Source organism: Anopheles nili, chromosome 2 (assembly GCF_943737925.1).
Source record: "Anopheles nili chromosome 2, idAnoNiliSN_F5_01, whole genome shotgun sequence".
Classification (NCBI taxonomy): domain Eukaryota; kingdom Metazoa; phylum Arthropoda; class Insecta; order Diptera; family Culicidae; genus Anopheles; species Anopheles nili.
Window position 1 is genome coordinate 3479589 of NC_071291.1, and position 15076 is coordinate 3494664.

General features: G+C 46.0%; 4 protein-coding genes across 4 annotated transcripts; 2 read left to right on the top strand and 2 right to left on the bottom strand.

The window, feature by feature from the left end:
* Positions 1–118: 118 nt before the first annotated feature.
* On the bottom strand, positions 119–2424 carry LOC128720055 (inactive ubiquitin carboxyl-terminal hydrolase MINDY-4B). The gene is made up of 5 exons (XM_053813700.1): positions 2371–2424; positions 1462–1551; positions 1033–1392; positions 713–934; positions 119–638 (listed from the first exon to the last, which is right to left on the bottom strand). Exons 1-5 carry the CDS (start codon positions 2422–2424, stop codon positions 210–212), a joined length of 1155 nt encoding a protein of 384 aa, XP_053669675.1. The 3' UTR covers positions 119–209.
* Positions 2425–7447: 5023 nt separating this feature from the next.
* LOC128721472 (proclotting enzyme-like) lies at positions 7448–8919 on the bottom strand. The gene is made up of 2 exons (XM_053815229.1): positions 8656–8919; positions 7448–8580 (listed from the first exon to the last, which is right to left on the bottom strand). Exons 1-2 carry the CDS (start codon positions 8917–8919, stop codon positions 7558–7560), a joined length of 1287 nt encoding a protein of 428 aa, XP_053671204.1. The 3' UTR covers positions 7448–7557.
* A 2099-nt stretch (positions 8920–11018) lies between these two features.
* On the top strand, positions 11019–11740 carry LOC128721478 (uncharacterized). The gene is made up of 2 exons (XM_053815234.1): positions 11019–11512; positions 11593–11740. The coding sequence occupies exons 1-2, from the start codon at positions 11019–11021 to the stop codon at positions 11738–11740; spliced, it is 642 nt and encodes a 213-aa protein (XP_053671209.1).
* A 543-nt stretch (positions 11741–12283) lies between these two features.
* On the top strand, positions 12284–13008 carry LOC128720641 (uncharacterized). Its single transcript, XM_053814320.1, has 2 exons — positions 12284–12783; positions 12867–13008. The coding sequence occupies exons 1-2, from the start codon at positions 12284–12286 to the stop codon at positions 13006–13008; spliced, it is 642 nt and encodes a 213-aa protein (XP_053670295.1).
* The last annotated feature ends 2068 nt before the right edge of the window (positions 13009–15076 follow it).

A 15076-nucleotide genomic window follows, 5' to 3' on the forward strand; every position in this document is an offset into this window, starting at 1 on the left:
TTCTTCCACCATATTACAAAGGAATCTAATCCTTGAATTTGTGTCAACAGTCGAAGAACAATGAATAAACACATAAATAAAACCCAACCAATCGAACACTGCATCACAGCGTAGCTCAACAGTAGGCTTATTGCAGAATTGAAAAATTCGCTTACACTCTGTAATTCAAATGAATTTGTGGAATATAACACCATAGTTGAAGTGATTTTTTAGAAATTCAACGAAGCTGGCAACGCGCCATGATACGTCATCTTGGCGTCCATCCATTTTGTGTGTATAAGTCTTTCAAGCGGCGTGGAAATCATGTCATCACGCTTCCGGTCACCATCTTGGTCACCGGTATCACCACCGCCCTCGTCCTGGCCGCGATTATCGACGGTCATTGAAAGGTAACAACCGGCACAGGTGTAGTAATGCAGATCAAACCGCTTCTCGGCGTGATAATTTCGCAACAGCTCTCGGTTCGAGTTGAACAGCACCCCATAATGGCCGCAGCAACAACTGACCCACACGGGCGTGGCGGGAGTTTTGAGCCGAGATCCCGGCATGCGGGATGCGGAGCGCATCGCTTCATTCTCTCCTTCCCACACTAGAAGTCCAATGCCTCCCCGGCTTAGAATACCAAATTGCGGCACGGCCTAGAAGACATACGAGCAAGGTTGAGGAATGTAGTATCGTATGTTTCCGGAGAGGATAGCTGTCCACCTCTTACATAATGATCCTCATCTCCAACATATACGACACCGTTGTGCAGATATGGCGTCGCACGTCCAGTCAGCAACAGCGTGATAACGTTAAGCGATCCTTCTTCATGCGGTCCCATAAGATGGGCCCCCTTCGGTGCATCCAAGTCGTTTCGCATGTTCTCCATGCCACGTGTCAAAACAGCGCTATACAGATAAAGAAGGGTTCCGGGTCCCGGATTTTCTGTGAACTGACAAGAGGAGAATTCGACATAGCGTCCAACAGGTATCGTTATTCCTCATCTATATCTTCTAAATTTGACCGAAGAAAAAATAGACCAAATCTTACGTAAGGCAAATAGCGCTTCATAAATATCTGCAGATCTTCTAATTTGGTAAACTCAAAGAAGTACAGCTTCTCGGTGACGTTATCCTGAAAGTAGACATGACTGTGGGGAATGTGAGACGCTTCGCCCGGCAACGCAACAATTGCCTTCAGTTTCTCTCCGATGTTCCACAGAATATCCGACATTGCCGTGTAGAGAGAAAGTGCCTGCTCCGCTTCGTTCGGCTTGAGCAATTCTTCGAGCGGAACCGACTTCTCACGAGGCTTGTTATCGAATATAAACTGCTTGATGATGTGCGCCTGAATCACAGACTGCATGCCTCGGGTTGCATTTCGAGGTGTCCTTAAACCGTACGGATATTCCTACGGAATTGGAAAGGAACAATATAGAGTTATGCATGATGGACATGGGACGCGGTCTCCCGAACCTACCTGACTTGCAGGTCCGAATGTGAACCCGGTACGAGTCCATTCACCGCGTGGTGGACTAGCCGCCGAACCGAAAACCGTTTGTCGTAATTCCTGAGATGAAAAGTTTGATTTTAAAGTTATCACACTTTTGACAGATCAAATATGACACCGAATGATGAATATTTGATGTGAACTTTCAGCAGCTGTTAAAAGTTGCTAGAGCTTGAGTCAATTAAGCAAAAGCAAGATGATGGGTATTTTGGTATACATTTCAAAACTACTTTAGTGCTATTCCTTGGGTTCGATCACCAACATTTGAAAATGTAGAAATGACTATGGAAGTTTACAGGGAAGAAATTAATATTAGTGAATAATAATTTAACTATCTATAAAATAATTTGTATGCCCATGTTGTGCACTGCTATGATGCAGTATTTGTAGTTCTGTTCATGGGCCCCTAGCGACCAGTATTCACAATTCACGAGCAATTTCATGTTGCCCACGATCAATGTCACTGAAGAACTGTGGCATACACTAAATTTGATTTAAACAAACATAAATGTGATGTGTGATAGATGCTCAATTAGTGTAGGAATTTGGTTCTCATTTGGAGCTATGCTCGCAAAAACCGACGTTAGTTTGGATTTCTTGAATGGACATTTCTAAGCACAATTTGAACGAAACACATTTAATTGAAACATTCAACGTTATCTATCGTGAAAGGTTTTTATTTTATATTACGCATATACTTGAAAACTTTTAGGCACAGTCCGTCAGCTTATTTTGACTCTCCCATAACTAGGTGATGCAAATGTATATAATGGTTAAGTATTAACATTGAAGAGCATGTGACATATTTGCGTAAAAGTGGCGCATTATGAATAGTAGAGAAAACTTTTGCAACACACATACACACGTGCACATACTTACAATGGCTTCATCCATCGTTATAGGGCGCCCACCAACGATTTTAAGTTTCGCCATTTTTGGAATGCTTTTCAACTGGCACTTTCACGTCTGTTTAAGCGATACTAATGAACAGTTGCTACAAAAAAAGAACTATTGTTTTCAAAAACTCTCATGACTCGCCATCACTGTCACCATTCATCGCCCATTTCTGAATCCTTAAACACTAAACCACAACCTGTATCATGTTCACGTGAGGCAAATTCAAATCGATTGTGCCAAATCACACTGCTGGTATTGACATTCCAGGTTATTTCGACTATATCGATATGAATCTCACCACATGCATGGCTTACGGATTCGCTGCATGAACCCGGCCACCGCAGGGATCTTCTGGTGCAGCTATATGCTTAGTGTATGTACGACCGCTCCATAAAATGACACATTCAATCACACGAGCCGGGTCGCATGCCGATGCTAGACTAGACTCTCCACTTGACTTGCATGCGTGCTTGGCACGCATCGATTCACACCTGTACGCACGCACGCACGCTCACAATTCGCCACCATCAGATGTCCTTAGAGGCACACTTACGAACGAGGGTTCGACGGACTGCACACCGAGCAGCAGACGAATGTCATAAAGTGGGTATGTCACTCATCAACACCGTTTCGCTACTTGATTGTTTCCCTAGAGCCTAGCACCACGTCTGCTTTGATGCGCACCGATTCCTGCTGAACACCACGGGCAAGCGACGGATTCAAACGTTATTCGATCGATTTTACCGACGTACGGTCGTACGGCAAGCAATTTTACTACTTCACAGTTCAAGATGAGGCAAGTTTTACGGAGGTAACTTTCCTATCATTAACACGATCGTACGATTCCTAATTTGCACTATTATTTAGCACCATCTTCGAGGGGTGAAAATCTTTTCCGTAATGATGAGAAATTCCGAAAGCAATTAGAACATGCAATTATTTGCGCGATTTTAAACACATCCTTCCTAGCCGACCGTTAGACACAATGATAACCCGAACGCAGCCATTATTTGAAGCAGAACCGTCCGAACGCAGCCACTTTGGGAGCGTTCGAAACTTTTCTGCCTCCATGCGCTGGACACGCAAACCCTTTGTACTACTCGTACTATACGTGCGCTCTGAAGGTCCAAACGCGCGAAATGCCTCTTGCGTGCCTCTCCCAAGCTGGGGATCCGTTCCCGTTGCCCTTTTTCGCGTTTCCACAGCCCTTCTGTGAGACAGGGCAAGAGCCGAAACAACCCCGCACAGTCACAAACCCGCGCTGCACCTGCACCGGAACCACCGGGAGCAGAGAATTTGCAAAACCACGTGTACCACCGTAACGATCGACTTCCCGCCGGCGAATGAGCTGACACGGGTACAGACCCAATCGTTTTATGCGGCTACTTGTTTGAGGTGCTTGACGGCTTGGGCCGGGGCAGGATCTTGTTGCCAACAACGGCCCCTCCGTCTCTGTATACCCTTTGCACCGTCTCCCGAAAGGGGAGCAGCTCAGGATACACCCCATGGAGGTCCTTACGGCGCATCGCAGCCCGATTCCACCGATGTTGATGCGCCGCGCCGTAGAAGTGGTGCAATAAACACGCCACGCCATTCCGGGTTGGCGTTTGTTTGGGGTGTCTTATTTTGGCTTTACCCCGGCACCCTGACACCACGAAACGGGCCGAGTGTAGAGGTGTCGGTGGTGGAATTGAGGGCGGCTTGATTGCAGTACCGCTGTCGGTTGAGAGTAGCGAGGCGTCAAGGATGTTGGATTGCTTCTGGTGGGGTGTTGTTTTCTTTATAGCTTTTTCCCTGATTTGCTTCGTCTCACCGGGAGCGATAGAAAACAGTATGGGGTAAACCTGAACGAAAGCATCGTGTTGGAAAATAAGTATTTGCATTAGCAAAAGAATTAACATATTAATGAAATGGCAAGTGAAATGACGTGTGATTAATGTATTAATGATTGATGTATAAAACGATGTATTGATGTATTGAACGTATATTATATTATGGACGAACCCGCATTTGTGTTTAGTTGCAGGAATGAATAATCGCAGCATAAAACAGTCAACTTTATACACAGGTTGAAACGTACATTCCTATGGCATCGCTTGTAGCTCGGGCTGCAAATTTATTCGATCAATATTTGCCCGTATTCTTGCAGCTGATAACTTATTTCAACCGGCACTGAATGAAGCCACCAACATTATGCAACGTGCCTCTTTTAGAGGCACAATCGAATTGTTCAGTCAGTGTCTGCTTTACTACATCAAATGCCAGATTTGCTGGCAGGCGTTTTTAAATGGCACCAATCCACACGGGAACGATGGAAACACGACAGGTGAACGGCGGTGTGGCTTGGCCTATAATGGAGGGATGAACAGCGATAATAAAGCGCAAGTTCTAAATTTATCGGGCACGTTCAAGCTGGGCAACGAAAATGGGCTTGCCACGAGGCGCGTGGGGTGGATTTTCCGATTCGGTGTGATTTTTGCGGCACGGTTTATTTCCACCCAACACAATCACACTCAGTGCTGTTATCAGGCTGCAGTTGTTTTACCAAGTGTATGCAGTTCACGGGTCCGGAATTAGTAGGTGCTGCATGTGCGGTTTTAAAACCGGATGAGGCTCCAAATGTGACGATAGGAGGCTCGCGCTAAAATAGGCTCACGAGCACACACACACACACACACACACACACACACACACACACACACACACACACACACACAGCAACATGGCGATCTGGAAACCGACAGGTGCCAATCATTATGTAGCGACGTTCAATTAACGAGGTGTTTGCGGGACATCTTTCCCTGCGTAACACGCTGTAGGAAATGCCAAAAAGATTAATTGTTTGCAAACTGCAATATCCTAGAACTTGCTAACGCATTGGATAACTTAGTTTGACGATGGTAAGTTTGACATCATACGCACTAGCAAATGAAGATGGAGTCCCATGGTGCTTCGTTCCCTGCTTGCCTCGTGTAAATGGGTGTAAACATCCTGCAACAAGCTTATTTGATAACTATGCTACATATCCAATACTTGCAATGTTTTCCATGAACACCAAGACGTTAACATTGTTTATGGCTTTGGATTATGGTTCGATAAACCAAATTGTTGGACATTCCATCTATCTGTAATGTGCTGTTATAGTAAGAGGTGTTCCTTTTTCTCATGACTAGAATAATAACGTAAGTTTAAATTGAAAAAGCGATAAAATTATTCCTGCCTTACATGTTGCAAGCACTGGAAGAAGTTTAGTAAGCATTATTTCCCCTATAGACGGAAACATCGTGTTACCTTTTCAATCAGCTGCGGCCCAAAGTTGAAGGTTCCCTTCTCTAGATCATGGCAGCACGCAGCATGCTTCTAGCAATTGCCACAAAGTTTCCCTGGGCGGCGCACGCAGGGACTGCCGATATATGTTTCGTTTTCCTGTGAGAAGAAGCTTCCGCCATGATTGAAAAGGTGTCGGGTGAAACTTTTCAAAATCATAATTCGTGCTCTGCACGCATCCAACGGGTCCTGCGATTACTGGCCCGGTTTATTGCGTTCTTCGTTCCACGGCAAAGGTGCAGGACCTCTACGCGACCTTCACACATGCAGGTATGCATGCATGGCACGAGAACGTCAATTTGACAGCATGAAATCACATAGACAGCCGATCCGCGCGCGCAAGGATCACGATAGTTACACCCTTTTGTCCTGCGAGCGCTCCAACGCTGTGAAACGCTGTGAAACAATTTAACGAGCTCGCTGTAAATGCGTAATTAAACTGAACTGTTTTCCGCAGCACTCGTCCTAGCGGTCCGCGGTTGCTAGTCAGCGGCCGGAACGAAAGCGCACTGTTTATTACATTTCCACCGTGACGGTTGATGAGGTGTTAGCGAACTCATTTGTTGCTGTCAGTCAAAGCAGGCGAGCCCGTCACGAGAAGGGCGAACTGCGAAAAGTTTGCCCATTGTGCCGGGGTTTCGCGGAATTTTGTTCTGAACCGCGGTTCCGTGCAATCGCTGTCACAGGACGAGAGCTTGCTTTGATTTTTTGCGCTCGATACCGAGAAGGACACGCAGACGGCTAGCCTTGATCGTGCTGCACGGGATGCTCTCGGGATAGAAATCGCGAAGCGCCATTAGGGCGCATTTGCAAGCGAAGCAATTTAGATGTCCATTTATGATATTCCCATGCTGCCACAGCTGGTGGGTTCACACATGCCAGAAGGTGTAAATCGCATCATCGAAGCTCTGTGCGGCTCAAAAGAACGCGAGCGAGCTGTTTAATGAGCACCAAACACGCCAAACCGACGGAAACTTTGAGGGTGAGCTGATGATAAAACCGTTTCGCTCCGTAGGCCGCTGGAGGATTCAATTTCCATGCAACTCACATTGCCGTTTAATAGCCCACCAGGTGTGAACAGCGCGTTCGGTAAGCGTGTCGTCACATTGCTCCCATAAATCACGTGCTATAGTTCAATCGATAGTTTGAGATTTCGGAGCTAGCCCATTCGTGCCCTTTTTTGGGGGCTGGTGCTCGAATTGTTTCGTCACCTTATGCAAATTTTTACTAGAGCCGTAAGCCGCCGGCACGAAAGGATACATCGCGTGTCTGCAGACGAGGCTTCATATTTTCGGCCGGTGCCGGCGAACAGGCGGTGAAAGAATTTGCAAAGTGTCACCGAAGAAACGGTGGCCATTCGCTAGGTTCTGAAAATGTGATAATAGGTTCAATGGATGTTTGCTGAGCTGTCAGTGTTGTTTCCCTTTTTGCCGCTTCCTACTCTTCGTTGTGTTCCGCTCGCGACTGAGGCTAACTTTCCAGACGAATTTTCCGGCGCGCGTTGCTTATCGTGTCAAGAGGACATTTCTGAAAGTATTGATTGATTCAGATGGCAGCTCTTTAATCTAAACCTCTGTCTTTACAGGTCACACTGTCAACAGCTGTTAGCGCGTATTTCTTTGTATTGATTGCTACAACTTGCTTAGAACAATACGTCGTTTTAATCGGAAGATTTTACATCGTAGGAGAAATGCATTGGTTTTATTGGATTGGTTTTGCTCTTAGGAAGAATTTCAATCGACATTTTAGAAGGGTCTGAATGTCGAAATGCTACAAGGGATTATCTCTAGCCCTTTTACAGACCTAGCATAGAAGTCATACCAGTATAACCACCTTACAGCTCTAGAACACAGCGTTTTCGATGATCCATCGTACGTACGAGCTGACTCGCGTGTAGATCCCAGGATGGTTCGCTTCACCGCACCGAATTCCCCAGGAAACGACCCCCACAACGGCCCAGCGTCGGTTCGGCAGCTGAATCATAAGTGGTCCTCCGCTATCACCCTGGCACGAGTCCTTGCCACCTTCGTAGTCGCCCGCGCACAGGGTGGTGTTATAGATGCGGTTCACGTACACATCCTGGCAGTCCTGGTTGGACCAGATCGGAATCTTCACCTCCATTAGGATAGTCGAGTGTGGTCCACCGAAGAACTGCGTACCCCAACCGGTCACGATAGCCTGATACCCGGTCCAGCTGTCGTCGAGTGGTGGCATGCAGATAGGCCAGATGTACGAGTTGAAGAACGATGGCTGCACGAGCTTCAGCATCGCGATGTCATGCTCGTAGCTGATCTGATCGAAGTCAGCGTGGGATCGGATCTCAGCGACGCGGAAGTCCCGGTAACGCGTTTCATTGTACTGCTTGAAGTCATACTCGCCCAGTCGTACAACGAACTGGGTTAGCTTCAGGTTCATTACACAGTGGGCTGCCGTTAGGACGTGTCGATCCGTGATTAGTACGCCACCGCAGAAGGACACACGCGACATGACCAGGGCCACCATCCAGGGCCATTCGTTAGAGTCAGCCGGACGTCCGCCTGAGATCTTCGACAGCTGCTTCGTGGAAAGTCCGCAGCCACGTTCCTCTGGTCTTACGATCGAGTCACGAGCCGTTGGTCCATCACCCAACCCTTCGACATCGTCGTACGAGTCAGCAGTAGCCGGAAGACGTACGGAAAATTCGGGTCCACTACCTTCCTGTACCACGTCCGGACAGCAGACTCCCACGTTGAGGCCCTCCACAATGCAGAGATGTTGCAAGATGGACCACACGCTGTCCTTCAACTCCGGTCCCTTGCAATTTTGATAGCGTGTGCAATGACCCTTCTCACCGGCCCGTGTGCGGCATTCGTTACCTTTAGGCGTCTCCTGGGGAAGATTATTGAAGATAGAAATTTTGATTATCGTACATGGGTCATGAGATGACTGCAAGTTCCTTACGGTAGCTGGAGATCCTGCAGTTGCTCTAGGTCTACGTCGGAATTGATCATTAAAATCAAGCTGCTGAGCTAGGGAAGACTGATGTAATTTTCTCGCTCCGATAAGCTCCGCAATTTCTCGTCCTTCGTCAGCCAGGATCTGCGCTTCCTCGTCGAGGTTCTTCATATCCTCACGCTCATACCGGACAACGCTTAGAGCGTAAACTGTTGAGGCGATCAGTAACCATCCCAGGATCGACAATTGCAGCCGGAATGAAGCAGCCATCCTGACGAGATGGCACTCGGTCACACCCAGACGTTTAGCCGTTCAACACAAAACTGACTGCAAATAGCTAACCCGAACCCGCTTGATGGTTGATGCTGGTTTAATACCCTTCCAGCTGCGGGTAGGTCGACGATGGTGCGCACATTTATCGGTACTGCGTGGGACGTTTAACCGGGTGCATACGCGTACAGCTCTTCGTGGCATTGGAGAATCGCAAGGAGAAAGTCATACTTCGCTTGATCGTGTTGATCGCCTGCCAAATGTTTGGGTGTGTGGTGGTGCGCGGATCTTCACGTCGTTATCACGAAGCTCAAGCAAGCAAAATGAGGCCAAATCTCTTCACAGCTTTTCGATGTCGTTTGTTGGTCTGCAATGTAGTGCGTTCATTCGCTTATTCTGCGCGAGAGTCACGATCTACTTTGATAACGATGGCAGTCCTACATGGTGCTGTGAGAGTAGTTGTTTGTTTCGGGTACGTCATGTTAGGTTCGTTGGGCTGCGGTGGGGGTTAATTTGCAAAAATAAGTCATTTGAAACATTTAAATGCAAACTAAACGTTTTGATGATAATTCTACTCGTTCAAGGGAGATGCTTCGTTTGCCAGCGGCTCATCGATGCTGAGCCATAAATTAAGTCAGCATAGCGATATGGCACATATTGTGTCGTTTTTTATGTCAGTCCCTGCTTAGACAATGACGCGGTAAAAAGAGGTAATTTGAATACTAATAATAGGTTCACAAGTTCAACATAGTGTTTTTATAGGTTATTCATGGTTATTCAATGGAGTACTAATTAGGGCTTCCAATTGTCAATCTATTGGATTAAATATCTATGTAATCAATAACATGAAATTCACTGATTTTTTTTGTATAAGTACATTTGCGTATCGAATAAATCTATAAATTACTTCAAGAGTAATTAAAATTGTGAATTTCCTTGAATGTTTTGATTGACATATGAAACAGTATTGCCTACATGGAGACGCATGATATTTCATCAATTTGAAGAACCACATTGTTGTGGTGTAATGTTTAATGATTATATTTCTTAATGAGTACTTATATACATGGTTGATAATATTTCCTTATCATATATTGTGGTATGTTTTTTATTGGTTTTGGATAAACTAACATATTATATCATTATGTTGTAAATAAAATCAATGCTGCTTAATAAATGAGGAAATATTTCATTCAAATGATGAAATATTTCAAGCTGTACTACTATAGCTCTTTTTGATGAGTTTAAACAGCACCATAGACTTGATTGTACGAGTGCAATAATTGCACTTTGACTGCACGCGTGAAAGAAATGCAGAATGAGTGTCGGAGCGCCTAAATAATATACCTTACTAAAATCCCAATAAAACAACTGAGAAACAAGAGTTAATTGCTATGAATCATAGGCATGATTGTTACAGAAAATATGCTTCGAGTTTACAGTCGATTTAAATATAACAATTTGGCAAAAAAAATCATAACAAGCTAATCTTAAGTTAGATTTTGAAATATTTAACTAGATTGGTCTATAGTTACCAGCTAAAAACTACCGTCCAAGTCCACAATGTAGAGTCCTTCATCTCCTACGTACATCATTTGCACATAGAAACAATATTACCTGACCGTCGAGAGCCGGAGTTCTCCCATAAGCGACATGGTGTTGACATAAATCTCAACCATGAATTGCCAGTACGTGCAGGAAGTATGCAACCGTGCACATCTCATACTTTGAGACGCATTGAGACGTTAAAGGTACGGGCGCCATCGCAGGGAAAATGGCGTTGACGCACTGAAGCTACGCTAAGATGAACTGACAACAATCACGTTGAGCAAACGGACCACTTACGCGAGAGGATTTCCCTTCAACCCCACCGGGAGTAGGTCGGCACTTAATTTGATCCAATTATGTACCACGGCTTATTAACAAACACTGTCAGCTTAACGCAAATTTGCTCTTCCAGAGATGCACCTCCCTGTCTTCAGGGGATCCCTCGGGAAGGGAGTCGCGATCCTCCCGGTTGATGTCGCGGATAATTGTCCGTCAACAGTTGGTGTCGTTAGGCCGCACGCAAATCGGAGCATCCCTAAGGTGCCCTAAAAATGTACGCAATTGCTCAGTTTCGTGTGAACGCCATCATTCCACTAATGCTGGCATTACATCTCGCGAACACGTGCTCCATCGGTTGCCCCAACTCGACTGTACCGCTGAACCGGACCAAACGGTTGATAAGCTACCCGATCAACGGAGGCCTTGCGAAGCTGCTGATTGGGGTGTTGGTGCCGATTCGCTTCCACCATCCGTTACCACGCAGTCTTAATTGTGCGTTCAACCTGCAGGCGAACTACATCATTCGACCGGACATCATCTTTCCCCGGCCCGAGTCCGTCTTCCAGAACCGGAAGCTCGATGACTACACCGATCCAACTAGTCGCCAGCAGCTGTATGTCGTATTGGAACAAGCGCTCAGGATGGCGTTTTGGACGAAGGGCCGCAAGGTGGCCCGAGAGTGTCTGTTGCGAACAGTGTGCGAAGTGGCGGATACACCCCTCAGTCATAATGGACTTGTTGGGGAGGTGTTGGATGTGATTTTCACGTGAGTTATCGGTGATGAGGTGACGATGCTGTTGAAGCTTGGGACTCTGTTGAATTTTAATATTTTGTTTAATTTTTCAGCCCTCAAGAGTCAGATGCACTTCCTCCGGAATTTCTGCTTGCTCGAAGGTACGGTGCAAATGGGCTCGATTGTGCGCGAGTATACTCTGCCTGTCCGTTGGGTCTGGGGTTGCTAGATCAGATGTCTGCGAATGTTCCGAACTATTAGATGACCAATACATCGTACAGGTGCAATATTGGATCATTATCATGATATGTTCTTGTGGCGAAATATAGTCAGACACATGAACTACAAACTTAGAGGATTTAAGATGGAGAGTTAGCAGATCTTCGAACAACGATGATACAACTACTTTTGACGTAAAGGAGATAAGTATTCGTATATAAGAGAGCTAGGGAACTCAGACTGCAGCCTTGAATGATCAAAATGCTCATCGTTGTATAATAAAATTTCATTTAAATAGAGCCAACGTAGCCTTCATTAATGAAATTTGAGAAACAAACTGGTTTTTGATGCGTGCTACCCAAATCCACCCAATCCACAGCGAAAGTTACCATCAGCAGTTTAGAACGAGCGCTTTCTTGCGATTTGCTCCAGATACGGTCACAAATTTGAGCAATTAACACCAATGAGACAGTTCGCTCGAAGACAATATTTGGAGCTTTTGTCAAATGATTTGACCGAGTGCTGAGCTGTCAATACGTGCTAGTCTTAAGTCGTCGGGTGTTCTGTGAGTGTCGTACAGCCAATATGGCTCGCCTGCGATCGCGTTCAAGGACATTGTACGCCTGCACGTATTCGATTCTGCTCCTGCTAGTGACACTTATTGGAACCGATGGGTTCAACGAAACCGAGAGTCCTGTCAACCGTGCATTGGTCCAACGAGCCAAGCGCTGGCTGCTGAGCTACCCCATAAACGGCGGTACGACGAAGATGGTGTTTGGGTTTCTAGCTCCGGTTCGGTTCCACCACACGCTGACTCGCCTCCTGAACCTGTCGCTAAACATCCAGGCCAACTATCGTATCCTACCGACGATTATCTTCCCACGTCCGGAAACGATCTTCAAGAATCGGGCGAATAGCGAGTACACGGATACGAGTCGCAAGCAGTTCTACGAGCTGGTGGAGCGGCTGTTGATGAGCTGGAACCGAAACGGTCGTTCCTGTTTGTTAAGGACGATCTGCGAGGTAGCTGACACGTCTCTGCGACATAATGGGTTGATTGGCGAAATTCTGGACGTGATGTTCACGTGAGTGTTGTGGTTGGAGCTTCAAAAGTCCATGTTGCGAGCATTGAAAAAAAAATTCTCGTTTGTCTTCGCTGTACTTACAGACCCCATGACACTGATCAGCTCTCCAGCGAGTACATCATGGCACGGAAGTACGGTGCGAACGGGGTTGATTGCATGCGGATGTACGCCGAGTGTCCTGTCGGTCATGGACTGCTCGATACCATCAGTGCTATGGAAGTGTGAAAGAGAAACTGTCGTGAAGTATGCTAATGGAGCAAATCTTAAAATAGTATATATTAAAATTATTTATTGTCGTCAACATATAAGGTATTTCGAGGCAGTATTGATATCTAATGCTAGTTATAATATTGAGGATGAGTTAATAAACGACCACAAAAACTTCTTTCAATGCCTTTGCATTTAGAATACTATACGTCACACACATTTATTATAAAGCGTTTGAATATCTTAAAATCAAATGTTGTTCAAAACGATCTTTAAACTAGCAATATCATATTTCCGTATTTTTGTTACTTAAAAAAACAAATGCATATTTTAATGCAAAAATCTATAATAATCTCTCAGCTTATCTCTCACGTTATCGTCTTCTGACAGACAAGAATCCTATGATGTTTAAATTAGACTTTATGACCAAGATGCTCCATCAGCATCCATGGGCACAACTGGGCTCCACCGATCCCGCTGTTCCACCCTTCTGGCAGGCACTAGCACCAAAACCCATACATTGATAGCGCGAAAGTAAACAAAACCGGTTTCCTCACTCCCGATCCAAGCAGCGCGTGTGCATCCGTACGATTTCTGTGCCGGTCGTTGCGAGACCGCTCACCAAACCACGCACACGCATCCGCGCACTATGGGATTTGAGGCTTTGCTTAAACCCATATTTTTCGGACTTGTAACCTTGTATTTCTAAAAAAAAGTTTACAAAAAAACCAGTATCAATTAAGCAAGTGTGGATTGACAAACTTGAAATAAATGCATATATTTTTTTCGTTTAAACAGACTAAACCAATTTGAAGCTATTTAATGCTTTGTCCTAGAAACCAATTTGTTAGATTAAACTAACGAAAATGGAATATAAATGGACAAATAGTAATGTTTGACTAATAATGTTTATGCTAATTTCTATTGAACGCCGATTTATTCCCTCCCCTAACGAGATGCCGGATCATAGTGCAGTCTTCCAGCATGTGAGAAGGAGCAACGCATAATCATACGGCGTCGCACGACCACAATCTTCTCGGCAGTCGTAACGATCGGTTCGGTTCCATAGCACAGCCGCGCGCGCGTGGCGCTTCGTTCGCGTCGAATAGTTTTACCTTCTTGCGGAGTATAACTGCATCCGCTGGCTAGACCGCTGGTGATAATAACACGGAAAGTGCGCGCCAACAAACGAGTGCAAGTACGAAAAACAAAAGCAACAAACACACGTCGCGCTACAAGTGTTCTCAAAGTGGCAGGCGTCGATCTGGAGGCTGCACGCGTTGGTTGGAGTGAATATTATTTTTAAAGAACCTCCTGAGTGGAGGCGAGTGTCAGCGTTCGTTGATCTCGATCTGCCTCCTGCGTGAACGGGCTAAGCGCGTGGCTGTGAATCGAATAAAGTGAAAGAGTGAAACATTCTACCTGTGCCGCCGGTTGGCGTGTGCGTTTTTCTCCCGCTCCTATTGTGTTGTGCGGCAAGTGTGGAGCGCGGTATAAGCACGGATGGGTGGAAGCTGGGTGAAAGGTGATAACGGGTTGTTGAGCAAATTCTGACCCATTCGCGTGAGTGTAGGTCACGTTTCGTAGGTGGATCGCTTATGTCCAACAAATCGCTCACACACTGGCCGTCGAGTGGAACGTGGTGACATACACTACTGTACGATCTACATCGCGGGTAAGTGCGCTGTCAGATCGAACTCGATCGAGGCGGAGAGATAAAAGCTTCATCGAACGCGGATGACATAAGCTGGCGTGTGTTTGTGAGTGCTTGGTGCCGGTGGGTGTCCTTTACCAACCGTGGGGCGTTCCGAACGCGCCGGATTCCTTGTGGGCCGAGAACTGGAAGTTTGTGATTTGTATGCAAATAATTTGCGCACACTTGGCGACTCAAAGCAGGCGGGTTTCGGTTGCCTTTTTTTAAATGCGCTCCGGTTTTCAGCCCCAGGTTCAGTGGTTCAGTGTGCTGAACCTGCAGAAGTCCGCAAAAAGCCTGATGGACTTCCTTGGCCCATCGATTCCTCTCGTTTGCGTGGTCGAGTTTATTTTCCTTTTCCATCTTTCACTCTCTTTTCCTCACGCTCTCTCT